General features: G+C 41.6%; 2 protein-coding genes across 3 annotated transcripts in view; one reads left to right on the top strand and one right to left on the bottom strand.

The window, feature by feature from the left end:
* Positions 1-311: 311 nt before the first annotated feature.
* On the bottom strand, positions 312-12,744 carry SBDS (SBDS ribosome maturation factor). The gene is made up of 5 exons (XM_030185751.1): positions 12,571-12,744; positions 9,890-10,019; positions 7,905-8,105; positions 5,779-5,943; positions 312-4,085 (listed from the first exon to the last, which is right to left on the bottom strand). The coding sequence occupies exons 1-5, from the start codon at positions 12,696-12,698 to the stop codon at positions 3,957-3,959; spliced, it is 753 nt and encodes a 250-aa protein (XP_030041611.1). The 5' UTR covers positions 12,699-12,744; the 3' UTR covers positions 312-3,956.
* A 128-nt stretch (positions 12,745-12,872) lies between these two features.
* Positions 12,873-25,852, top strand: part of LOC115456489 (S-adenosyl-L-methionine-dependent tRNA 4-demethylwyosine synthase-like) — a 347,580-nt gene continuing 334,600 nt past the window's right edge. For both annotated transcript variants that reach the window (XM_030185600.1, XM_030185602.1), the window contains exons 1-2: positions 12,873-13,082; positions 21,323-21,465. In XM_030185600.1, the coding sequence (XP_030041460.1) occupies positions 13,079-13,082; positions 21,323-21,465 (147 nt within the window). In that variant the 5' untranslated portion in view covers positions 12,873-13,078. The remainder of the gene's footprint in view (positions 13,083-21,322; positions 21,466-25,852) is intronic.

A 25,852-nucleotide genomic window follows, 5' to 3' on the forward strand; every position in this document is an offset into this window, starting at 1 on the left:
TGCCGCTGACTGTAGAACCCGCTGTAGATGCCGCTGACTGTGCAACTCTGGCCAGAGAGATGGGAAATCCGTGGCTCTGTCGGCCCAGCCTTTTGAGACATAAAACATCCTTGCACAATAAAGACAATTCTATAAACTAGGCACCTGTATTTACATGCACATTCCTTAGCGTCCCTCCAGACCGGCCCAGAGCTTGACTGATGGGTTGTGCATGACTTCCAGCAGGTGGAGACTGAGAATTCTGACTCATCTCATTGAGCCAATAAGAGCCCTTGCTAGTGAGAGAAGAATCCAGTATTCTCAGTCTCCAGCAGGTGGAAGGTGGTGAGCCCTACCAGTCTCTCTTTCTGTCCTTTGTTTAAAATATATATTTAGAAGGGACTTGTCTGTGCACCTACTCCTGGGAACCTTATTGAGAGGCAGAGGTCCACGGGGGCTTCTTTTGGCCTCAAGGCACATTGTGGATGAAAGTCTATAAATGGCGCTCAAAATTTGGCATAAAGGGCACAATGCTGGCATCAAAATTAGGTGCGCTGAGGAAGTATTCTTAAACTATGTGCGTAACATTTCGGAAAAGCCCTGTCACACCCTTTTTCAGTTACGTGCTAGTAGAGTTAGGCACCATGCCTTACAGAATGCAGCCAGAAGTGCAAGCAAACTTTAATGAGTGCCAATTAACTTCAATAACTAGGTGCTAACTAATTATTGATGTTAGCCAATTAATTTGCGTGCACCCATTTTGGGAGCAGTCCAAATTTTGGTGCACAAATCCAGGTGCCATATATAGAATTCAGGGGTGTGTGCCTAATGTATAGGTGTACCAGCACTCGCGTGAATAAATGTAACTTACCCACAAAGTGCCAGCAGGGCGCCTAAGTGCTATTCTACAATGGCGCATCTACCGAACATAGCCCATAAATGCAAGGGGGCAAATAGATGGACAGGACATAGGCAAGGTTCCTGTTTCGCAGCTGCAGTTACGCCAGGTCTGCAGCTCTGTAAACGGAAGGTGTGCTAATACCGGGTTATACTGATATTGTACAGTGGAACCTGGGTCTCCACTACGTGACCTAAGTATAGAACTGCCCTCACTGATACAAACTCCTAAACTTATTGTTAAAACACCTACAATTTTCCACTGATAAGAGGTTTCAGTGATAAAATGTTGCAGTACTGCTAGTAATATATTTGATGGGGTACAGACAAATAAAATGAATGCTTAAGGAATCACAATGTGGGCTGATTCCGGACGAAAAAGGCAAGTCATTCACACAGCGAGCGGAGATACGGTTACAGGCTACCATAAGCTATCCCCCAGCAATACCACCTAACCACAACATCCGTTTAGCAAATCTCTGGCCTGAAAGTTCAGGTCTATTAGGGTAATGTTTGCTTACAAATGTCACCGGTTGTAAATTCTGAAATAAATAATGTCACAGCTGTAAGATTTACTCTCCTTCTACTAGTATAATCTTGTGTTTAACCAATCTGAAATAGAGAAAAAAAAACTTCAAAATGTAGAATTTATATACAAAAACACAGAACATCAACTTTAGTATTCTCTTCCTTTCTAGTGTGACAAAAAAACAACAGTAAACTGTGGCCCTCAAACAACCTTTCAGCCCAGCCACTGAACTCGGGCAGTACATGAACCCCCCCCCCCCCCCCAAACAAATATGAAATAGTGTCCATTGTGGACTTCAATTCTATCTAGTTCAAACACTGCTGGTCCTTAATGGCCACAAAACAGCCATGTGCACATACAACAGATATGAATGGAATTTAATTTGATTGTGAACAGAATAGCCAGAAACAAAGGCCAGATTCATAAACTTCAGGCCCAAACACCAAATTACCAACTCCTTTCTTAGACTCCCTGAAAAAGCCAGCTGTTGCTAACTGAAGCCAGTGCTGTAATAACACGTGCTAAGCATGTTGACAAGGAGACACAGGGAATTCTGTTTTAAATCCCGATGCAGATATAGTGGAAACATAGAGCTGTGCTGTGTGCACAATTGAGCTTGGACAGTATCAATATCTAATTTTTCTTTTCTTTGTAAAGGAAAAAAAAAACCCAGAAATTTCTTTTGGACTGTTTTGTCCAATAATTAAAGTGTTAGCAGGTAAGATGAAATCCCTAGGGTAAAGGTCTCTAAAGTTTACCCAGTACAGCTTTTGGTTAGGAAACGCTGGATTTCCCAAGGGTTGTAAGAAAGGCAAGAGTAACATGATGCTTTGTACTGATCATGGTTACCTCTCTGATTTGAATTGTATTTTAGTATTTATATAGAACTTGACACGTGTAGGCGTATTTTCAAAGCACTTAGAATTACAATGTTACATAGTAACCTATGGAACTTTGTAAGTCTAAGTGCTTTGAAACCCCTTAATATACTGTATAGATTATTACAAAATATTTTTAATATTTGAGATTCTTTTAGGACTCATATCTCACTACTTCTGACCAATTATATACTATATAAAATAAAAAGTTTTAGCTTTTAACTGTTTCGATTCAGCAAGAGACTGTGGCGATTTAATAGTGTGAGAAATCAGTCAGAATAACCCGTATTGGTCTGGGGACAGTAAGCTGTCGCTCCAACAAACTGACTAGCCTTAGTCCTCAGCCTGACCTGAAAAGCCAAGTTATTTTAATTCCAGAATTTTGTTTTACTTCTAATTAGAAATTGCAGGGATGTTTTCTATTTATGTCTACTAGGATTACACCCTCGTATTCTACTAAAATAACTAATCAAATTGGTTAATTTTGACCTTTTCCACCCCTGACCTAGGTTCTTTGTTGATACAATTATAAACTATTAATATTTGTGAATTACTCTTAACCAAGGTTGGTGTAGTGGTTGTCCTATCGAACGGATATCCAACAGCCCAAAAAACGCTTCAGCGAATGCCAGGGGAGAGAGAACCTCATTTAGCCAACAAAGTCTTTAACTTCCTGTAAATTCATATTCGAAGGAAAGGGGAAGGAGAAGACCCCTAGTAAAAGCAGTTTGAGAAACCTGGTTTCTCAGAAGTCAAACTGCTGAGAAAAATATCCTATTTAACAGAACAATTTATGTCAGGATGGCTGTATGACCACAGCAGCAAGAAGTGTAAATCTCCCAATAAGGATGCTGCCAAACTCCTTGCAGGACATTTTGAAATCAAAACACTTACAATGGAATAGAGAACATGTAACAACCCTACAGTAGTGTTCATTCTATTTTTTGTACAAAAATGGTGTCGTCGTTGAGTGCAAGTGCTCAGTAGAGCTACAATTTATAAATACTTTACATAAGCAAACAGAGTATTAATCTTTGGCATTTTATCCTTTCTTAAGGTTTCCAGCCGAGTGCAATGCAACCCATGGTGTTTTACTAGGAGTCAAATGTAGGATTTTCTCCATAGTACAATACGTGAAGATCTTCCCAAGACCTGGCTCCATACACTACTTTTAAATACTAGGTTTTTTTTATACTTGCTCATGAATTCCACTGCCACACTTGCATTTAAAATCTGCATTGCATTTGTGTCTCTTCTATCCAAAATAGGACTGCAAAGTAGTTTGTAATTAGAAAACCTCTGAAACATATACAGTCCCCTCCCCCCTGAAGAAGTCTGGCTACCAATTTTTTGGTAACCAAACTGTCTGATGGCTTTTAATGGGAAGAAAGCATGAAGAATGTGATTACTCTTACCCAATTACAAGAGGGTAGCCAGAGGCACAACAGAAAAACACACTGACTTATAAAGGATCACAGAGCAGGGGTCTGTAAGTTAGGAAGACCTGATGACCAACACCTCTCTGCGTCTCATCTTGACATCCAGTGCGAAAATAAAGTCTGAAATAAATTATATTGCAGTGCATGTTTTCGATGCTACCTCTCAGTATAATGAGGGCTCTTAGCAGAATCCTGTTGTTAAAAGGGCTGTTCAAGGATCTTGGTTTGAGACCTTTACTCCAGCTTCTCATCCCCCTCCTCCACGTCTTTCAGGCTGAGGACTTCCAAGGTGCCTTTTCCCTTCGTCTCACACCGAATGAGTTCGTCCAACTCTCGAAAACAGCCGGGGTCAATCAGGCACACCTGAAACATTGTACAACAGTTTATTTTTCTTCAAAAACACATAGATAAAACACTTGCATTCCTGTTAAATTTGTTTTGAATTTTCTTATAATACAATATGTGTTTTGTTTATAATCAATTCTCAAAAACTGTTTTTATTATGTATCCAAGTACTCAAAAGGATATTTAAAACAGAGTTATGCATCCTACTCAGTCACAATATATTAGCATGGCCCAAAACGCTCTTTAGGGTCTTTTTACTAAGCTGTGGTAAAAGTGGCCTTAGCCTGCCTTTCTGCAGGTCAGTCCCGCATGCTAAGGCCATATTTGCTGCAGATGTAAAATTGCCCTTTTCTCTATTTTTTCCCCATTTATGGCCATGTACTAATGTTCAGGAAAAAAACTCCACAAAAAGTGGAGGAACACAAAACACTACAGTCAAAGATGTAACAGTGTAGTCAACAACACGACACTTCCAACGTCAATGCTGTTCTTCTGTCCTTTTTGGAAGTATCGTGTTGATTACACTACCCCCCTTTCTTGTTACGTGTGCCAATGCTGCCAATAGCGTACGGCCATTTTTAAAAATTACCATGGCAGCACTTACTGCCAGCTATTTTGTTGGCGGTAAGGCCCGTGTTACAAGTGTGCTAACAGCACAAGAACGCTCACTATCCATCCCTGACATGCCGCATCCGCCCCCCCCCCCATAAAAAAAAGAAAAATTAACACACAGCTAGTGTGCGCAGTTACTGCAGAGAAGGGCGACGAAAATGATAAAGGGGATGGGATGACTTCCCTACGAGGAAAGGCTAAAGTGGCTAGGGCTCTTCAGCTTGGAGAAAAGGCGGCTGAGGGGAGACATGATAGAGGTCTATAAAATAATGAGTGGAGTTGAACGGGTAGATGTGAAGCGTCTGTTCACGCTTTCCAAAAATACTAGGACTAGGGGGCATGCGATGAAGCTACAATGTAGTAAATTTAAAACAAATCAGAGAAAATTTTCCTTCACTCAACGTGTAATTAAACTCTGGAATTCGTTGCCAGAGAACTTGGTAATGGCGGTTAGCTTAGCGGAGTTTTAAAAAGGTTTGGACGGCTTCCTAAAGGAAAAGTCCATAGACTGTTATTAAATGGACCGGGGAAAATCCACTATTTCTGGGATAAGCAGTATAAAATGTTTTGTACATTTTTGGGATCTTGCCAGGTATTTGTGACCTGAATTGGCCACTGCTGGAAACAGGATGCTGGGCTCGATGGACCTTTGGTCTTTCCCAGTATGGCAATACTTATGTACTTATGATGCCTGAGTGCATTTTTTGTTGCGTTAGGTAAGTGTTAGTGGCTAACATAGCTTAGTAAAAGTGCCCTTTATTTTCCTAGGGCTTCTCTAATTCGCATATTTTTAGAGATAAGACTGCTCAGCCCTGTCCTTCACTTTAATTATCCCAAACCTGGCACCACTACCCATACTAGTTTCCAAGGGTGTTTGCCAATCTCCATATACAGGAAACTTGCCTTGTACAATGCTCTATTGCAGCTACTGGCAAAAAATATTACCTTTTTGAAAAATTAAAACAGTAAAAGTCAGGTCTTTTATAATTTGTATAAAAACAGCAGAGGTCCTAAGGAAAGTGAATTATACAAATGAAACCACACTGGAACTTCGTCCTAAAGAGTTTTAGAAGCTGGACAGATTTTATTTTGAGCTTACAATTTCCAGCTCGTCATCAAAGTCTTCACTCTCGATGACCTTGATGAGCGGTTTTATCTTCTCTTTCAGCTTCTTTCCATCTTTGGCTGGGAGGATGAAGCGCAGTCTCATGTGTGCTCGCTCGATCTGCAGGGTTTCCTTGAGCTGCTTGATCACATCCAGTGCCTGGCAAAGGAATGCAAGGAAAGTTTAGCTGGACCTGCACTCACACAGAGAACAGGGACTAGACGAAGTTTCTCTTAACATGAAATAGATAAAGATACAGATGTTTAAACACCTGAAAGGTATTAATGAATAAAAAAACCCTTTTCCAAAGATGGAGATGCTCTAGAACAGCATATTTCACATTTATTTAATACACTGTTAATTAACTCCCCTGATTACTAAGCCACACTAGTGGCTGTCGTGTGCTGTGTCGGCATTGCAGCGTGGCTTAGTGGGTAAGTGGTTTAAATAAAATCAATAATTAAAAGTAGGAATTAAAAAGGAAAACCACAGATGGAGGAGGCCTAGTTACAAGTTTAAAATATAAGGGCCTGGACGTAGGAAGGAATTAATTACTCTAAACCACATGAGGAGGGGGAAGGGGGGAAAAAACCATGAATAGACAGGACACATGAAAGGGTGGTGGATGCCTGAAATGCTCTCCCGATGGCAGTGATAGGGACAAATACAGTCACTGAATTCAAAAATACAGTGGGATAAACACAGAGGATCCCTAGATAGCAAGAGGATGCTCAGAGCAGAATGTAAATGACTTTTACACTTTCTGTAAGGATGGGGGGTGGGTAACTCATGAATCAAGAGTTACAACCTGAAACAAAGGCATAGAGGAGGTGACGTGCATGTAGTAGTAGTTACAAACCCTAACCATCTTAATGGTCAGACCAGATGAGCCAGACTGGTCTTTATCTGGCTTCTTAAATGTACTATTTCCTATATTCAATAAGCCCTATTATATCTGCATTTATATTCTGTATTTACCTATAAGGTTCAATGTGGATCACAAAAAGATAATCCAGCTCAAGTTAGATACTGGGAACATATGTAGCCAGAAGTATACATAACCACTTATAGTTAAAATTTAATTATTTAAATACCATTTAAATGGAAACATTTTTAAGCATTTCTTAAATGTTTCACTGTTTTCCTGCTTAATTTCTGTTGGCAAAACATTCCAAATCGTTGTAGATTGGTAAGGGATTGTTAAACAATAGACAGGTTTGGACTGCATTGGCTTTCTATAGAAGAACGAACGCTGTTTAAATTATGTATAAGCCTATCTCATCAAAAGAGCTTGAGGCAAATTACAAAAAAAAGCAATAAACAATTTTGATTCCCCCCACCCCTAACCCCAACAATCAATCGTGTAAGCTACTCTCAAAATCTATTTAATCCATTGTTCAGACAACCATGTCTTAACTTTTTTTCAAAAAGCCAAACAGACTAGGTTACTATCTTACAGCACTGGGACTAGTGATCTACTTGTAGGTTTTGAGCTACACAAATAGTAATTTGCATTTAATTTAAATAATTCTACAATCATTTTATGGAGACATCTAATAAATACTTTACATTGAAAAAAAAAAAAAGCACAGTAAAAAGTAGGGTGAAACATTTTGTAACTGTACTAAAACCCAACAGGGTGCACACTGTAGTAAAAAAAAGCACACTGGGACATCAGTCATTACACAATATTCACAACTGAAAGCATACTGCTGTCTCATTCAGTCCTTGGGACACACCCAACCAGTCAAGTTTTCTGAATATCCACAACGGATATACAAGAGATAAATTGGCATACAATGGAGGCAGTGCATGCAAATTTTTCTCATGCATATTCATTGAGTATCCTGAAATCCTGACTGGCTGGGTGGGTGTGTCCTAAGGACTGTGAACTTGCTTTAAAACAGAGGTTCTCAACCCAAACTCTTGTTGAGTAAGCAGGTTACACTGCTTGTTTCTAGACCACAGATTTTCCAGCCTAGCTGGCATTCACAGGCTCCCACAATGGACTGTGGCAGCCTTGTTACTGATAAACCATGAAAGGGACATCTCCTGCCATTCAACTAATTATTTTATAGCTGGCGATATGTAGGGAAAGCCTTCGGTTTCCATATACCAACCTGCTGCTTTGTACTCTTGGTGGCTTTGACTGAATAGTGGATATCCTTCATTGCTCGTTCTATCAGATTTACAGTGTAAGGCCGCTTGGTTTCAGGATTGACACACTTATCTGCTACAATGGTTGCAATATCTCTGAACATCTGCTCCAGCTGTGTGTGTCGTTCCTTTTCTGATACTTGCAGTTCTCCTTTTGCTAAAATCTGAACAAAATATATCATTACTATGGTATAAAGAAGCAAACGGCACCAACCCTACACCCAAAATTAAAAAGCTAGATGAAATGTTAAGGGATGCAAAAGAAAAGAGATCCAAAGGAAAAGCCCCAAACTTTTTTTATTACAAATTATACTCAACGTGATTCACATTTTGCCCAACAAGGGCTGCCTCGGGGGTATACAACTAAAAACAATAGCCACATTTATAATTAGCAAAGCATATAAATTACAACAACAACAACAAAAAAAAAAACAGAGAGCGTTTAGAGTCCAGGCAAGGTTTTGTGTGCACTGACAAGTAACACACTTGGAAAATATAAATGTGACCATGCATAAAAACACAAATAGATAAGATAAAAACTACAATGACTGGCCAAGTGTGTCATGAAACACTTTAAAAAACAAAGAATCTCAGCAATAAAAATATAAATATCAGCACTAAAAAATATTTTTAATTAACCAAATATGGAACCACAAGTATATAGTGTGTGCAGTGAACTAGTGAAAGCTACTGGCAAACATCTAAATCATCAAAGAACATGCTTTCCCCTGGATTCTATATATGGCAACTAAAGTTGCGCGTGCAAATAAGTGTGCATAGCAGATTTGCACATGCAACTTAATTGATTAATAAGCCGATCGGTGCCAATAACTGGCTGCCAACAACCAATCATTGGAATTAATTGGCCTTAATTGGGAGTTACACACACATTGTATTCTATATGTGCACATAACTCCTATAGAACGTAATTTCAAGGAGGCGTGTTTAGGGGGACATTCCTATGAGTTATGTGTATTTTTATAGACTATGCCCGGTGCACACCTAACTTAGGTGCCAACATTTACACCTAGTTTCTGCAGCATAAATGCAGGCGTCTTACATTAAGCGCAGATTAGGTGCCTTTCTACAAAGCGTGGTTACTCTTTACAGAATAGCGCTTGACGCATAATTGTTTTCACGCAATTTACAGAATCTAGTCCTTTACGTGTAATCTGAATACAAGAATTAGTAAAAGGAAAGGCATTACATACCACAATTGGAACTGTACCAAATCTGCACTCCCAAATAATTGGGACAGTGCTCAACAGTACTACAGAAACAACACAGATAATAAAGTGTTAAGACTTATAGATTCAGCCAAAAAACACTAAACTACACAGCTCTTGCTGAAACATACTGAAGGGATTTCACCGTATTTTATCTCCTCACTTTTAAGACCACAAACATACTAAGATTAAGGCTTTCTCCAAGAAGGAATTCTTCCCAGTTGTGTTTTGATTAAAAAAAAGAAAAACCAACAAACCATAAATTCATTTAAAAGGAGCAGTGCTACATATAAGCCTTCTGTGTGTTTATGCCTAAAATTGTATTTTGTAATAATATATTCTGATGTTCTAATTTAATCCAAGGCAAAGAGTATAATAATAAATATATTTTCCAATACGAGAACGATTTGGGGTATATTCACCTATTAGGAACCTCCACATCCTAAATTATCTATTCAAATGATTCCTTACACATAAAAAGGGGAATATAAAGAGCTATGCTCTTGGATGTGGTGCATTCCTCATTCTTCCTTCACCTGACCTGGAAGCAAGATGTAGCACTTTTCCTTTACTCAATGTTTAAGTATGTTTAACAGTTTCCCTACCACTCCTTACTACTACTACTACTTAACACTTATATAGCGCTACCAGGCATACGCAGCCTCCTTAGAAAGCAGTGTAAAACAAAACTAGTGCTCTTGTTAGTTGGCTGTAAAGCTTACCTGCTTGCAAATTTCTGTCAAGTCATCTGTTCCAAAGGATTTAGTGAGATCCTCTTTCTTAGCAACCTGACCTTTCGATACATTTATAAACACTGAGTGGGTCTGCAAAACTTCATCGAGATCTTTTTCCCTGGTAAATGCAAACACTTAGTCAGCATGGATATCAGAAACTAATACCACTGAAATGTTATTTTGTTGCACTTTACAGAAAATTTCCAAATACTTTTTTCTATCTTTTTATGCCATCCCTTAGACAGTGTATGCCACCGTCTCTTCTGCAGTCGTTAATTCCCTGCTTCCATGGCGCCAACCAATCAGATGTGTTTACAACAGGTACCATTTACAGACTTTAAATAAATGGGCCTTGCATCATGGCTAAATTATCTTTTCAGTTTGTCAAAGTGGAAGAGCAATTGCTATTTTAACTCAACATAAATATGGATAAATAGGAAACTTGGACTCACTGCAGATGACATCTGTGTGACTGGAATATCTGGTGGCAAAGAATGTTCCAACTCAGTCACTTAGATCATTACAAGGTGTTCATTTATGTTTACTGTACCAAATACATTATAGGATTCCTTGCACTGAATCAGAATCTTTTTATAATTCATTTGGTGTACCACAAACATCAGGGTGATTTTCAATATGGTTACCATGCCTATCACTACAAGTCACAAAGACAGACAGGGCTAAACAGTAAAAACAATGTAACCCTAGACAACAGAGCAACCATAGGGACAAGCATGAAGGGATACGTACAGGGAAACCCAAAGCATCTGCAAGCCAAGCCCTCATTCACTGCTGAGGGCAGAGAAAATAGACAGGTCTTGATCCCAGATTTGAATATCCCAGATTAACTCATGAGGTAGAGAACTCCAAAATAATGGAGACAATTAAGCAAAAGACAGAGTGTTACAAATCTCTAATCTGATCTTCAAAGGCACAGGGATGGATAGAAGATTACCTTGTGAGGATCCAAGAAAGTAGAAAGGGTCACAAGGGATAAGCAGCATGGAAAGTCAGTGAACAAGGCTCGATGAGTTAGCATAAGAATTTTTATCGACTTTCCTTCCTATGTAGTGAAATAAACCACACTTACCTTTTAAAGCATTTTTAATCTACAAGGCCATTTCATAATTGTTATGTGAACATTTTTAAAAAATATAATCTGTTAATGTCTTTATTTATTTTTAAAATGTTTCATTCTGTCAAACCAACAATAAAACTGTTCTCAATGGATAATTCCACGGATTCTATATAGTGCAAATGGAGTTGCATGCACAACTTAATTATCTTAAACCAATCAGTGCCAATAATTGCCACTTCACAGGCAATTATTGACACTAGTTGGCATTAATTAGAATGTACACACAAAACTTGCTAAATGTATTCTATAAAGTTCTGTGTATAAATTCTAAGACGTAGAACCAGAAAATGGGCATGGCATGGGTATGGAACGGGCAGGTTGTGGGCGTTCCTAAAATCTATGCCAGCTGATATAGAATACACCTGCTTCATGCCTAAATCAGTCACCGGCATCTGCACCAAGTTTTACTTGGCATAAATACCCGTGACTAAATTTTGTCTCGTGGATGGGCGCTAGGCCTAACTTTAGGTAGTTTAATCTAGGTGTAGTTTTTTACAGCACTGATTTTTACAGTGCCTTGTATAGATTCTAGTCCAATATGCATAACATAAAACAAACATGAAATATGCATACAGTCTAGAGGCTTTACTGGGGCCATTAATCAAACTAAATAAATAAAACTGGAAACATAAAATCTCCAAGTCCTATAAACTTACTACAATTTAATGCACAGTCTGCTTACCTACTCAGTTTATCAAGGACCAAAATTCCACACGATCACTTCCATGCATCTATCTCGATATCCAAATCTTTTTCAGATTCTCTTTATTTATTTGCTGCTTAACCAGCTCATTTCCTATACTCAGGCATCAGCCCTTGACACAACAACATTCCTGAAAGACCCAGCTGTAGAGTCCCCTCCTGGCTTGTTTGCAAAAGGTCCAAGATCTTGGTATATCCGTCCAACACTTCTAGCGCTGTACTTCACTCCCGGTCCTCCAGGGCAGCCCCCAGATCAGGTTATCCCTAATGAACATATATGAAACTGGATGCATATAATGGAGGTAGTAGGCACGTAAACCTCTCAGGGATATTCAAAAACCTCTCTCATTAGGTTATCCTGAAAACCTGACCTTCTGGAAGTCCTTGAAGACTGTGAGTAAAGGCCAAGAGGAAGGTGGCTGGTTTCAATCAGAGGAACAGTGACATAGCCTAATAGTTAAAACAACAGGTTAAGCACCAAAACTGTCCAGGTGACCCCACAGTCAGAGTAGCCACAACGAATGTGCACAGAATAGAAAGTGCATACGTTGGAGACCCTGTACACCCAAAACGTACAGTTCATATCCACTGTGGATATCCTGACAATTCAACTAGCTGTGCAGTCAACCAGAACAGGTTTGGGCCGTCCCATATCAAGGGCTAGAATAAAGGAAAGGCAGCAGAGGGGAGGTTAGGCTCTGGTCTAGGGAGACGGGAATACAGACTAAAGACAGGGTTCTGAGAGTGTGAAAGGGAGAGAAGATGGCATGGATAGGCAGACTGGATAGACCACAGGCCTGCTCTTCCCCACCTCTCCCTTGACACTTACGCTCCGCTTCTCCAGCTCATCACTTTGTTCTTGTAGCAGGCAATCTCGAACCTCTTACCGCCCTTCTTCATTCGCACCACAGCCACATTCGTCAGTCGGATCTGGTTGGTTGGGGTGAAGATAGACATTATGCCGCTACCGCCGCTACGGCTATCCAGGAAGAAAACAAGACAAACGTAGTAGTACGAGGGCCAGCACGCACGCACGCACGCACGTCGGGGCAAGCGCCAACCAGCTCCACCCACTTTGTCCGTTGTTTCTCTGGCTGGCGCAATAAAGTTAACAGAAGAGACGGAAACAAGATGGCGGCTCCCAAAAGTGGAGTGCTAGTAGGCTAGTGTCTGTTAGTAGTTGGGTTTGATACCAAATCGGAACTATTTTAAGACTTTTGGGGACGGCTATTTTTTTTGTCTTTTTGAAGAGGTAGCTTCTGTTAGTCAGTGCTTAAGAAATCCCTGCTCGGTGTATCTGTTGTTGCTGCAGGTTTTGCCTATTTTTTGGGTGAAAGATGGGTGAGTGTTGGGATTCAACCTTTTGTTCGTTTTCTCTTTTTATTGAAATGTTACTAGCAAGGACTTTACAGTTGTCAAGTGATTTAGTAATTTTATTATGTGTTAAATGTGTTGGGTTGAATGAAATAAATGTATAATACTATAAATCTTATTTGGTGTCTGGGTTTTGCTTTATGTCCGTATGAATGCTAATAATAATAAGGAGTATATTTACAAAAGTGCAGAAGAAAGCCAGTGCATTAAAGGGGGCATTTCCCCATACATTCACCATGTTGTTCAGTAATTGTATTGATGGCACAAATACATTTATTGGTTCCCATTTAGCAGGAGGTGGCAGAGGCTGACTGACAGGGATCTGGGCCCCTGGGAATAAGAGGGTTCTGGGTCCCATATGCCTTCCCCTCTACCCCGGGTCCCACATCTCTCACCTCCCCTGTTTGCCTTAAAAGTTCCTATATGTTTAAATCTTTTTTATTGAGAACAACAACAGTTGTACATGTTATACAATGAAAGGTATCCAATCAAAGATCAATGTATTACTTCAAATCAGCTTGTTAACATTTTACTTTTTGTTCCCCCCCCCCCTCCTCTTCCCCTCCCCTCTCCCCCCCCCCCTTTCCTCCCCTCAAGCTATGAACAAAACCAACTTCAGTCAGTGCTACCCTCCGTAGGATATATCGCTCAAGGTATTGAGATTAAGAAAAACTCTTCCTCATGAGGCAGTAGATTAAAAGCACAACCGGCTGCCTAGGGCCTTGGTTCTTATAGCCCTACGTCTAGCATCTCCACCTTTTACATGAGTCATACAGCTTTATTGTTCACATCAACACCCTTAAAGGCTAAACCAGTCCCCATATGAACAGTTGTCGACGATGTATGTCTCAGCATCGTCCCCCCTCCTCTTCCTTCCCACCCCTTCCTCTCCCTCCCCCCAGTACTTCTCCCTACTTCACCATTCGCTCTTATCTCCACAGTCATACCCATTCACTCCAACTCATTCAATACCTGACTTCTAACTCTGGGCGCCACTACGTTCAGATATGCTGTCCAAATTTTTATGAAATGTTTCCTTCTTTTGGGAGTAAATCGCGCACCTCTGGCCTCCCACATCATAAGCGCATGCAGTTTATTCCTCCAATACCAGTAGGAGGGCGGTATGTCCATTAACCAATGATTCAGTATGCATTTCTTCCCCAAAATGCAAGACTTACTCAGAAATAGCTTCTCCTCTTTTGTTCCCCGTGCCCACACTCTTGGTGAGCTAAACATGATTCGTTCAAAAGTGAACTGTATTCTACACCCCATAATCCTTGATACAAACCGGGCAAGAGCTGTCCAGAAACCCCGAATTCGCTGACACTGCCACAATCCATGTGCCAAAGAAGGCATGGCCCCTCCACACTTCCTGCATCTATCGGCCTCCACTATCCCTGCATGCCATGCTTGCTTACCCGAGAAGTATGCTCTATGTATTGTTCTAAAATGACATTCTTGTAGTTCTGCACTATGCACTACTCCTGTCGTCCCTTTTAGTGCTGTTATCACCTTCTCCATAGCAAGTGAACTTCCCAGCTCTTGCTCCCATCTCCCCACTACCTCCTTGACATCTTTGGGGGGTTTTAATTCCCTCAGCGCCTTGTGGAACCAGGAGATTGATGTTTGCTCTATTGCATCCCCTTTCAGGAAATCCCTAACCTTCTTCCCAAAATCCAATGTGAGTGCAGATCTGGGCAAGCTTCTGAAATAATGTTCCAGTTGTAAATAGGCCAATCTTGCCAATGAGCCTCCTGCGCACCTCCTTTCAAACTCCCCATAGGGCAGCAGCGACCAATCCACCTGAAGAAAACTCTCCAGTAATGTCACTCCCTCTCGCTCCATGTCTTTAAAGACTCGGCTTTCCCTGCCCGCCGGGAAATCTACATTCCCCACTATCGTTAACAGCACACTGGCCTCTGGGTCTTGCCCCCAGAGACCCAACAGCATCCTCCAGGCGTATCGCAGAGGTTGTAGAAGCACACTATCCTGGAAAGGAATTGGTATCTTCACTTTCCTGGTGTGTAATAAGCAATTTAAAGACCATGGTCGAAACAAAGCTTGTTCCCAACCTATGTCAGTATATGTTGTCGAGTGCAAGACCCAATCTCGCAAGTGTCTAGCCATGCAAGCCCAGTTATAATCTTTTAAATCAGGCATTCCTAATCCACCTTCTCGTTGAGGCCCATATATATACTTCCACTTCATTTTCGATTTTTTCCCTGCCCAGCAAAACCATGCTATGTGCCTCTGCAGAATTTTCAGATCCCTGACCAGCAGCTTGATAGGCAAGATCTGCAACATGTACAGCCATTTCGGGAATATGACCATGCGATATAAATGTATTCTCCCTAGAAAAGACAGCGGCAAGGAGACCCAAGCTGCTAATTGTGCTTTAGTTTCCCCAATTAATCGTGGGACATTGATTTTATATAAATGTGCCGGGTCCATCGACAGGTTTACTCCCAAATACTTAAATTCCATGTGCGCCTGGCGAATCTTTGACCTACTCCAAATCTCTGGATCTACCCCCGCACTGACTAGGGCTTCTGATTTCTCTAGATTCAGTTTGAAGCCCGCAAAATCCCCGTATTCCCCTATACTTTCCAACAACCGGGTCAATGATGTCTTCGGCTCCGTTATCAACGCCAGTAAATCATCTGCAAATGCTGCGGTTTTAAATTCCTGATCCAGGATCCGAACACCTTTAATTTCTACATTGCTGTTAATTTCCCGCAATAGCGGGTCCAGGGTCAATACAAACAGCAGCGGCGAAAGCGGGCATCCCTGCCTGGTGCCCCGCCTTATATCAAACCAGTCTGAGAATAAGCCATTAACACTAACTCGCGCCTTGGGATCCGTATATAACGTCTTTACAGCTTTTTCGAAAAAACCTTTTATGCCATAGGCCGTTAAGATCTCAAACAAAAAGCCCCAGTCCACTCTGTCAAAGGCCTTTTCGGCATCAAAGCTTATTAACATGGCTTGCAAACCTTCATCCCTCGCTCTCTCCAGTGCCCCAAGTATTCATCTCAGATTCCTAACCACTTTTCGGTCTTTCACGAAACCCACCTGTGATTCTTCCAGCAATGTCGGCAAAAACCGGGCTAGTCTATTCGCCAGAATCTTAGCTAAAAATTTCGTCTCCGAGTTCAGCAAAGAAATAGGTCAGTACGATTCCGGTAAGTGTGCCTGCTTATGTGGCTTCAGTATTACCGTAATATTAGCCTTATTCATATGTTCAGGCATCTGCCCCCTTCTAACCACTTCATTGAATACTTCTGCCAGACTTCGTCCAATTCCTGGTCTAAGTAATTTATAAAATTCATTACTAAGGCCATCCGGCCCAGGTGTCTTCCCCAGGGAGCTCTGCTGCACTACCCAATCTACTTCATCTTCTGATATTTCTGCATTTAAAATCTTTAGGTCTGCAGTTTCCAATTTTGGTATCTCCACACTGCCCAGATATGTTGCACTCGGGGTCACCACTTCTGCTTGCCGTTTATACAACTGCTCGTAAAAGTGCCTTAAGATCTCCGCTATCGCACTATCCGTGTGTTTCAACTCTTTTTGGCCATTAACTAGTGATAGCACTTTTCTGGACCCAACCTGTCTTTTCAATAGCCTAGCCAGAAAACTCCCCCCTTTGTTAGCAAATTTATATAATTGATATTTGTAGTACATTGCAGACTTTTGCGCTGTCTGCTGCAGCAGTTCATTTAAGGTTTGCTGCGCCTCTAATAACCGGGCTCTCGCTTCTGGTGTCTGAGTGTGGCCATATTCTCTCCTTAAGGTTGTTACCCTCTTCTCCCATCTCAATACTTCTCGCTTTCGTACCTTCTTTTGGAAACTATTATAGGCTATTGTCTCCCCTCTGAGAACCGCCTTTGCAGCTTCCCAAAAAAGCACCGGATCATTCCTATGGGCCTCATTTTCCCCTTGATACTGTTCCCAACTAGCCTTTAATTGTAACTGAAACTGCCTATCTCGATAGAGGTATGTCGGGAAACGCCAAGAGAAATTTCTCTGCGCGCTGTTATCCAGCCGCATCTCCATCAGTACCCAGGCATGGTCAGAAACAACTATTGGTCCTATCTCAGCCCTATGCACTTGTGTTAACAGTTCCCTTGCAATCAATATATAATCAATACGGGACAGTGTGGAGTGGGCTCTGGACAGGTGCGTATAATCTTTTTCCAAAGGGTGCAAGGTTCTCCAGACATCTATCACATCCAGCGCCTCCTCTAGCAACCCCAACCCCCTCTGGCCCCTGGACAGCTCCCTCCCCGTCGGCCTCGATCTGTCCAGTAGCGGGTCTTTGACCTCATTGAAATCACCACCCACCACTACACGGCTTTCTCCCATGTCCTGCATTCTGCGCAAGAGCGTCTTATAAAACACCTTCTCAAAAGTATTGGGTGCATATATATTGCATATCAACATTGGTTGTCTCTCTATCTCCAGAGCCACCAGAACATACCGCCCTCTAGTGTCTTTCACAGTTTTCCGTATTTTCACATGCAGCCCCTTACAAATCAAAATTATCACTCCTCCTTTCCCACCTACTGCCGGGGAATCTATGACCTCACCCACCCACCATCTCTTTAGCTTCTCATGCTCTATATGTGTCAAGTGCGTTTCTTGTAGGAGGGCTATTGTCGTTTTCTGGTCATTAAGGACCTTCAAGATTTTTTGTCTCTTTATTGGTGAGTGAATGCCCCCCACATTCCAAGTCACAATCTTTACACATGTCATCCCTGTATATTAATGTGTGACTCCAATTCTGCTTTCCACTTTTTATACACCCCGGAGGTGTCCCAGCCTCCACCTCCCGGGTTCAATTCTTTGTCTACATTTCGCCCACCATTATTCGCAATCAGCCATATCTTTCTTACATACATCTCATTCACCCACATTCGCCCATTCTTTTTCCCTCCTTTCTTCCCCTTGAACCCTTCCCCCCCTCTCCCCCCCCAGTATACTTTACCCCCAACATGCCCAAGGGCAAGTGAGCTTCCGTGTCCCCAGGATTAGGACACTCTCTTATTGTTCTGAGGGCTACAACCCTCTGATGTCCTTGACCAGTGAACAGTCTGCGCACAACTGCAACCAGAAATCCTTTTGGCTCGCAACGGCGAGTCACCATCAACGTGTGTGTTAATCAACGCAAAGTCTCCTCCATGTTTCTGCTGTCTTTAACCCCCATCTCTCTGTCGGCCTTTCATCGTGATCTGCTATTCGGTGTTCACTTCAGCCCATGTTTTCTCCAGGTGCTCCTCCTTCTGCTCCTTTCAGTTTGTTCACAAAATCTTTAGCCTCCCTCACTGATTCAAAGAAGACTGCTTGGCCATTATGAATCACCTTCAATCTTGCTGGGTATAGGAGGCTAAACTTATACTTAAGATCAAACAAAGCTGAGCAAATGGGGGCAAAGTCCCTTCTGGCTATAGATACTTTTTGCGAGTAGTCTTGGAAACATAAAATTTTTTTTCCCTGGTATTCCAATTTCTGCCCTGCTCTCAGGCTCTGCAGAATCTCCATCTTGTGAGCATAGTTCAGGATCTTTAAGATGGTCACCCGTGGTCTCTCTGCATTGTCCCGTCTGGGTCCCAGCCGGTGTGCCCGCTCTATTCTCAGCTTGCCTTCCAGATCTGGCTGTTCCAGCGCTCCCGGCAGCCATTTTTCCAGAAAAGCACTCAGATTTTTTTCCCCCAAACTCTCTGGGAGTCCCACTAGTCTCAAATTGTTCCTCCTAGAGCGGTTCTCAAGATCCTCCAGCTTCGCTTCTAGCTCTCCCAACCTACGGGTCATTTTCGGGTGCTCCTCTGCTACTTTCCGGATCTCCTCCTCCGCCTGCCCCACTCGCTGTTGTACCTCATGCAACTCAGTCATCAGCGTGGTTTGCCTCTCTTCCATGCCGTCCAGCTTATCTATAATCAGTTGCATTTTATGATCGATCGTCTGCTCCACTGCCGCCTTCACTTCCTCAGTGATCTCCGCGGCCCAAAGCGAACTAGGCGAGGGCGAGTCAGGCGCTCCTCTATCCGCCATTTTGTTTTCTCCGGGGCGTGCTCGATCTTTGGGCTCTTTCCTCCCTATTTTCGCCGCCATGGCTCGCGGTTTTCAACTGTTTGGTTCTCGCCTGTGCAGGGCACCTTCCCGCTTTCAGATAAGCGTTTTATTTTCGTTTAGGACGCTGTTTACGAGTGCGGATCACTTCGTGTCCCGGAGTAGCTTCACCTTCCGCCTCTCTACTCCATTCCCCAACCGGAAGTCCCTCCTTAAAAGTTCCTATAAAGGGCCCTGGCTGTTCTCTACTGACCGAAACATCTCTGGAACAGCCCACCCTTGCAGAAGTAGGAAGTTATGTCAGAAAGGGTCGGGCCGTGGCAGAGAGAAGGTTCCAGTCATTGACAAACAGCTGGGGTCCTGTACAGAGAAAGGGACTGTTGAGGTAGACAAGGGGAGGGGTGAGTGAGGTGAGGTGCCAGACCTGGAGATGGAATGGAGAGAGATGTCAGACCAAGGGGGCCCAGTGCCTCCTCCCCAGAGCTGCACTGGGCCTTTGGGCACTTCCCAGTTGTGCAAATGATCAGCCCACCTCTGGGCGGTGTTAATTGCACAACTCAGTATGGTAAAGTACCCTGCGCTAACTACCAACTGCAGTCCACGCTCATTGCCATCATTTCCTGACTCACACTATGCTATGAAGTAAGAGGACAATTCTATAAATGGTGCTTAAAGGTAGGTGCCAAAAATCTGTGCACTAAGGTAGTGTTCTATAATAGCACTGGGTGTCCAGATTCTGTTATAGCAGTGGTGTCCAACCTCAACCCTTGCCCAGTTGGGTTTTCAGGATTTCCCCAATGAATATGCATGAGATCTATTTGCATACAGTGGAGACAGTGAATGTAAATAGATCTCATGCATATTCATTGGGGACACCCCTGTATTATAGAACAGAGTTTAAGTCAGTATTTGTGCACCAACGTTTAGGTTCTATTCCTTATGCCATATTAAAGGCAGGTGTAACGTTAGCACCTTAAATCTACAATGGTTGGGATTTTGCCGCCAGTGTGTCTTCAGCAAATGCCTGATAGTTTGAAGGTGATCCTTTGGTTCACACTACCTTTTACCTGTGACAACAAACACATCGGTTTTAATTTCTATGACTCCTGAATCAGGCGGTTATTTTCTTCGAGACACGGATCCCGTGTTGGGTCAATTGTTGGTGCCTAAATGAAGTCTTTGTCACTTAATCCCAGTGTGGAGGCTTGTGCTTATCCTCTGTTCTGCTTTTCTTCAGCGCCTGAACGTTGATATTTATGCATGCATCTTATAGTGTTCTATAAGTTTGCTTGTAAGTGTGAGACTTGCCCATGGCCCCAGTGCCCTGTCCCCTTGCAGTTACGCAGTAAAGCACTTAGGTTTTTTTCTGTACGATAGCACCTAAGTGCAGTTACATGCATAACTGCCATTCACTCTTGTTTCTGTGCCAAACTTGTGGCATACTATATAGAATTAGGGTGTTAGTGTATGATTTTTTTATGCGCTAGTCTATAAATGTGGCAACCATTACCACGCTCACATGACAACTGCTTACTACACTTTAGTAAACAGGTCCTTAAAAAAGTATGTGTTTAGACTTTATCCTAATCCTGTGCTAGTCACGGGGCAGACACTTTAAAGCTGTTTATTCAAGTAAATAGTGATTTATGTGGGTAAACCAGTTCTCTGAAAATTTCCCTCCATTAGTCTGCAACACTTAAAAAAGTACAATAACGTGCTTAATTTTAGTTGGCTTTAAGGGAGGCTTTTCCCCAGAAAGTACTTAGGGACAGGGCTGGAAAACATGCATAGTTTGGATTTTGCAATCTATGTACATTATTTTTTAACAAAACTCTGTTTGCAGAAAAGCAGATTAAAGTCTTTGAATCCTTTGTACCTGAGGGCAGTTTTCAGTGTAAAAGCATGTGTGTACTTTTCCTCTAAATAGAACAAATTCTGCAGGTATTTTGCATGTAGGTAGGTAATTAGAAAACTGTCCCTGTAGTATTTCACATTTACAAAAGATCCAAAAGGCTTTACAAAAACATTAGTAATGAGTGGGTGGAATCAATGATTTGTGTTTTAATAGTATAATCCAGAATGAATGAAATTGCTTTACAAAATATGAAAATACGGTAATTAGCAACTTTCTGTTGTAGATGCTCCAGTGGAAATATCGGACTATCTATATGCCTATTTTATGTCATTCTGGATCAACAGATTTTACATTTACTCTTGTGCTGCGTTTGTTGTTGGCATTTGGATTTTCCTTCAGTTCATTACCATCAAAAAGAAGAAACAGGTACTTTTATATTTTCAGAATTTTAAATGCCTAAGAAAAGATGAATTTTATAGTGTGAAAAATTATTCATTTTTAGAGCTGTTACTTGTAATTTTCTGTCATGGTAACTCTCTCGTAATGTCTTACTTTTCATCATTGGGTTTAACTGTGGGAACTGCAAGCTCCATAATTCAGGTCCATCAGTCCCTTTCCAAGTGCACATAGTGGCAAAATATTAGCGTTTTTGGGTCCGTTTTTAAAATAGGACACCTATGCAAGAAGACTAAAATAACTAGTATTTTATAAAGGCAACATAGACAACCTGTGTGCTTTTATAAAATACGATTTCAGAACAAGCTCCATTCCTGCGCATATGCTGATGCAACTTTTATATCTGCTCTGAGGACTGTCTAGCTAAATTGACTAGCCCTTACTTTCCTGCCAGGCTACTTCTTTCCCTAAATGATCACAGGCTTATTCTCCCCATACCTTCTCAAGCACACTGAGAATCAACTTGCAAGAGTGGAGGAGTAGCCTAGTGGTTAGTGCAGTGGACTTTGATCCTGGGGAACTGAGTTTGATTCCCACTGCAGCTCCTTGTGACTCTGGGCAAGTCACTTAACCCTCCATTGCCCCTGGTACAAAATAAGTACCTGAATATATGTAAACCGCTTTGAATGTAGTTGCAAAAAAACCTCAGAAAGGTGGGTATATCTAGTCCCATTTCCCTTTCTCTTTCTGGGCTCCATTTCTATGAAATAATCTTCCTCTTTTACTACGATCTAACCTATGTTTTGGGAATTTTAAGATAGGCCTGAAAATCCACCTTTTTGCAATGGCTTTTTGACCAGTTTTTAATTTTTAAAGAGTATGTGGCAGTCGGCTAGCTGGAGTGACAGGTGGATTTTTCCTAATTCTTTTGGAATGACTGTTATGATTGATAGTTGGTGTCATCCTATATTTTAATGGAATTCCTTCCTGCTATTTGGACTGTTACTTTTCCTATATGGCGATTGATGTCTGATACGATATGGTTATACCCCCCCCCCAAGTTAAGACAAGAAAAAAGACATAAGATAAATGTTTGTAATATGGTTACTATATACTGCAGTACTATTACAACTCTGGCAAATTTGTTTAATGTTTCATTGTGTAAATTTTGTATATAACTGAAGATTAGTGATGTTTGTAATATGACTACCATATTCTGTTATACTACTAGAACTCTAGGAAATTGTTTATTATTGCACCTGATATACCTCCCAGGCAATGGACAATTCCCTCTGTTAAATGTTTGCTAAATAGCCATATTTCTTTATTTAAGGTACACTGACTCACTGTTGTAACTCCAAGATAATAGACTACTGATTTACTGTAAACCGTGGTGAACCCTTTTAGGTGATAAAACAATATATAAACAGTAAATTGACATTTGAATGTACATTGCTCTGATTTGTCTTGCAACAAGGGCGATTTTATCAAATTCTTAATAAACATAAACTTATACATCAGACCGTTGAAATTGCTAAATGGCACGATACTGTCCGTATAACGTATGGATTAGTTAAATGCTGGCGCTAGCATTTAACTCTTAAGTGGGTTTAAGTGGGTTCTGCCTTGGTTGAAAATTGACCCCTTTGCTTGTTAACTCATACTGTTTTATAGGTGAAAGTTTCCTATATAGAAACATCAGACAAGTTGTGCTGAGTCAGACCATGATCCATTGAGCCCAGCATCCTGCCTCAGTCAGTGGCTAGCCTGGCTCACAAGTACCTGGCAGATCCATCAGCTCTTCTTAGAAGCATTTGTCTGTCTTGCTAGTTATTACAGAATGTATTGTTTATTTATTTATTTGTTACATTTGTACCCCACATTTTCCCACCTATTTGCAGGCTCAAAGTGGCTTACATAGTACCGTAATGGCGTTCGCCAAGTCGGTTGATAACAAATACAAGGTTATATTGTGGTCTAATGAGGTAGGTGTGTATCGGGCACCATGAGGGTCGAAGGGAATGTAGATTGTATATTGTCCAGTACGATCCTTGGTTATCCTATGTTGCTGGGTGTGGGGATTTTCGGTGGATTGGTGGGGTAATCCTTTTTGAAGAGGTTGGTTTTTAGTGATTTCCTGAAGTTTAGATGGTTATGGATTGTTTTCACAGCTTTTGGGAGTCCATTCCATAATTGTGCGCTTATGTAGGAGAAGCAGGATGCATAAGTTGTTTCGTATTTAAGCCCTTTACAGTTTGGGTAATGTAGGTTTAGCTATGATCGTGATAATCCGATTCTGTTTCTGGTTGGTAGATCTATGAGGTCTTATCATTTATCCTGGGACTACGCCATAGATAATTTTGTGGGTCAGGGTGTGGATTTTTAAGATGATCCTTTCTTTGATTGGGAGCCAGTGCAACTTTTCTCGGAGGGGTTTGGCACTTTCGAATCGAGTTTTACCAAATATCAGCTGTGTTTTGGGCGGTCTGGAGTTTTTTTTTTGTGAGTTGTTCTTTGAATCCCGTGTAGATTCTGTTGCAGTAGTCTGCATGGCTTAGGACCATTGATTGTATTAGGTTTTGAAAAATTTCTCTCGAGAAGAAAGGCTTTAATCGTTTGAGTTTACATATTGAGTAGAACATTTTCTTTATTACGGAGTTTACTTGGCTTTCAAGGGTAAGGTTGCGGTCGATTGTGACTCCGAGTATTTTTAGGCTGCCTGAGGTATGGAGGGTGTGTTTAATAGGACACATCACAGATTGATACAGTATTTAAGGTTCTATCTGCTACTATGGCATTGTCTAAATGTTTGCATCAGTTATAATACATTTAAATATTTACCAGTCAATACAATGCATTGCATTTCTTTTACTTATAAACAAATACTAAAATTTGAGAGTCTTGAGGTAGCTTTAGAGTGTGGGAATTAGTTACTGTCCCATTAAACCAGAATATCAATAGCGTCCAATGGCCAAACAGAGCCTACCTCCTAAAGTCGGAGCACTGGATAGTGCTACTGTGATTAATCACTTCTGTAGCACACCTTGGTATATGCAATGTTTTATGATTACACATAAGAAACAAGTCTTGCTGAATGATTTTATGTTATATTGAAGAACGATGGGTGGGGGTTTAAATGTGTGAAAACAGATTTTAGAAAAAACTTACAAATTGGAATTGAGGTGTCTAGGTTGGTACATGTCAAACTCTGGTAGTATCTTACAAAAGGATCTGCTGACAAAGAGCCTTTCCTAAAATACATGCGGTAATGGATGTGGATGTTGTAAGGAGGTTGGAGGGTCTAAGCAGGTCAGGAGGAGGTATGGGGCCAGACTACATTCCCCACAAGGCCCTGAGAGAAGGAATCGGGAGGGTAGGTTCCAAAACCCGATAGGGACACTACGTGGAAGGGAGGGGGAAAAGGACTGGAAAGAGCAGCTGCTATGGCAGACAAGGGCCAGAAGGGGGAGCCGTGATGCCAGAGCTCAATTCCCTTGGGTCAGAAATCAGTACAAGATTCCTTCCACCTGGGAGGGAGAGGAGGTCTCTAACCAACAAACTAGCAGAGAAGCAGAGTTAATGGAGTGCTTGTAGGAAGGAGAGTCTGGAGGGCCCAGCACACCAGGTTTGGAGGAACCGGTTGACATGGACTGTAATTGCACTCTGGGGCAGAGTTGCGGGGATTGAAGGCAGTGGGTGGTCACAGGAGTCAAGTTGTGGGAGGTGTACTGCCATTCTGCAACCACCCAAGCGGCAAGACTTTTAAAACTGAAACCCAGGCGGTTGGACTTGAGAGAACCTGGATTTAAATGGAAGGTTTTTTTCCCTTTTTGCTTTGTTTTGAAACTGAATGAGACCTTAACCCCTTTGAACTGAGAGGTTTGTGGAGGAGGGGAAATAAACTGCTTTGAACTAAAAGCTGTGTTGTCTGGAAGGACTTTGTTTTTGGACTGCTGAAGGGAGCCTACCATCCCCCTGAGGGTTTGCTACCAGGATTACAGTTATTACAATGTGATGACTACGTGTGGCAGGAACAGCCATTTTATGATTGCCAACGCCTAAAACATAAACAGCAGCAACTCACATCATACATGTCTAAGTGTCGGCAGTAGTGCATGTCATTTGGGTAGAGGGATGAAGGGGGCAAGCCCTCTAACCCCTCTAGTAAAGTACTTCCCAAAACAAGCACTTTGTTTAAACCTAGATGTGTCCGGGAGCAGGTGTAAATTCTGACACTCTTGGTGCACATAGATGCACACTCCCCTTTTGACACGGGAAATACATGCGTATAATTTGGTCCCACCCTAACCATACCCCTTTGCCTTACACATATAATTGTGATTTGCACATGTAAATCCTGACTTTTTAAAGTTGGGTTTTCTGTGTTTTCGCTGTGCCATGATTTACACTTACAAAT

Source organism: Microcaecilia unicolor, chromosome 13 (assembly GCF_901765095.1).
Source record: "Microcaecilia unicolor chromosome 13, aMicUni1.1, whole genome shotgun sequence".
Lineage (NCBI taxonomy): Eukaryota > Metazoa > Chordata > Amphibia > Gymnophiona > Siphonopidae > Microcaecilia > Microcaecilia unicolor.

What these genes read in the sequence shown, in the direction of transcription:
- SBDS (XM_030185751.1), bottom strand. Translation starts at nt 12,698, where the DNA reads ATGTCTATCTTCACCCCAACCAACCAGATCCGACTGACGAATGTGGCT. An exon ending in TGACAGAAATTTGCAAGCAG is followed by an intron (nt 8,106 to 9,889) that starts GTAAGCTTTACA and finishes TATTTTGTTCAG; the next exon opens with ATTTTAGCAAAAGGAGAACT. An exon ending in TTGATGACGAGCTGGAAATT is followed by an intron (nt 4,086 to 5,778) that starts GTAAGCTCAAAA and finishes ACAATGTTTCAG; the next exon opens with GTGTGCCTGATTGACCCCGG.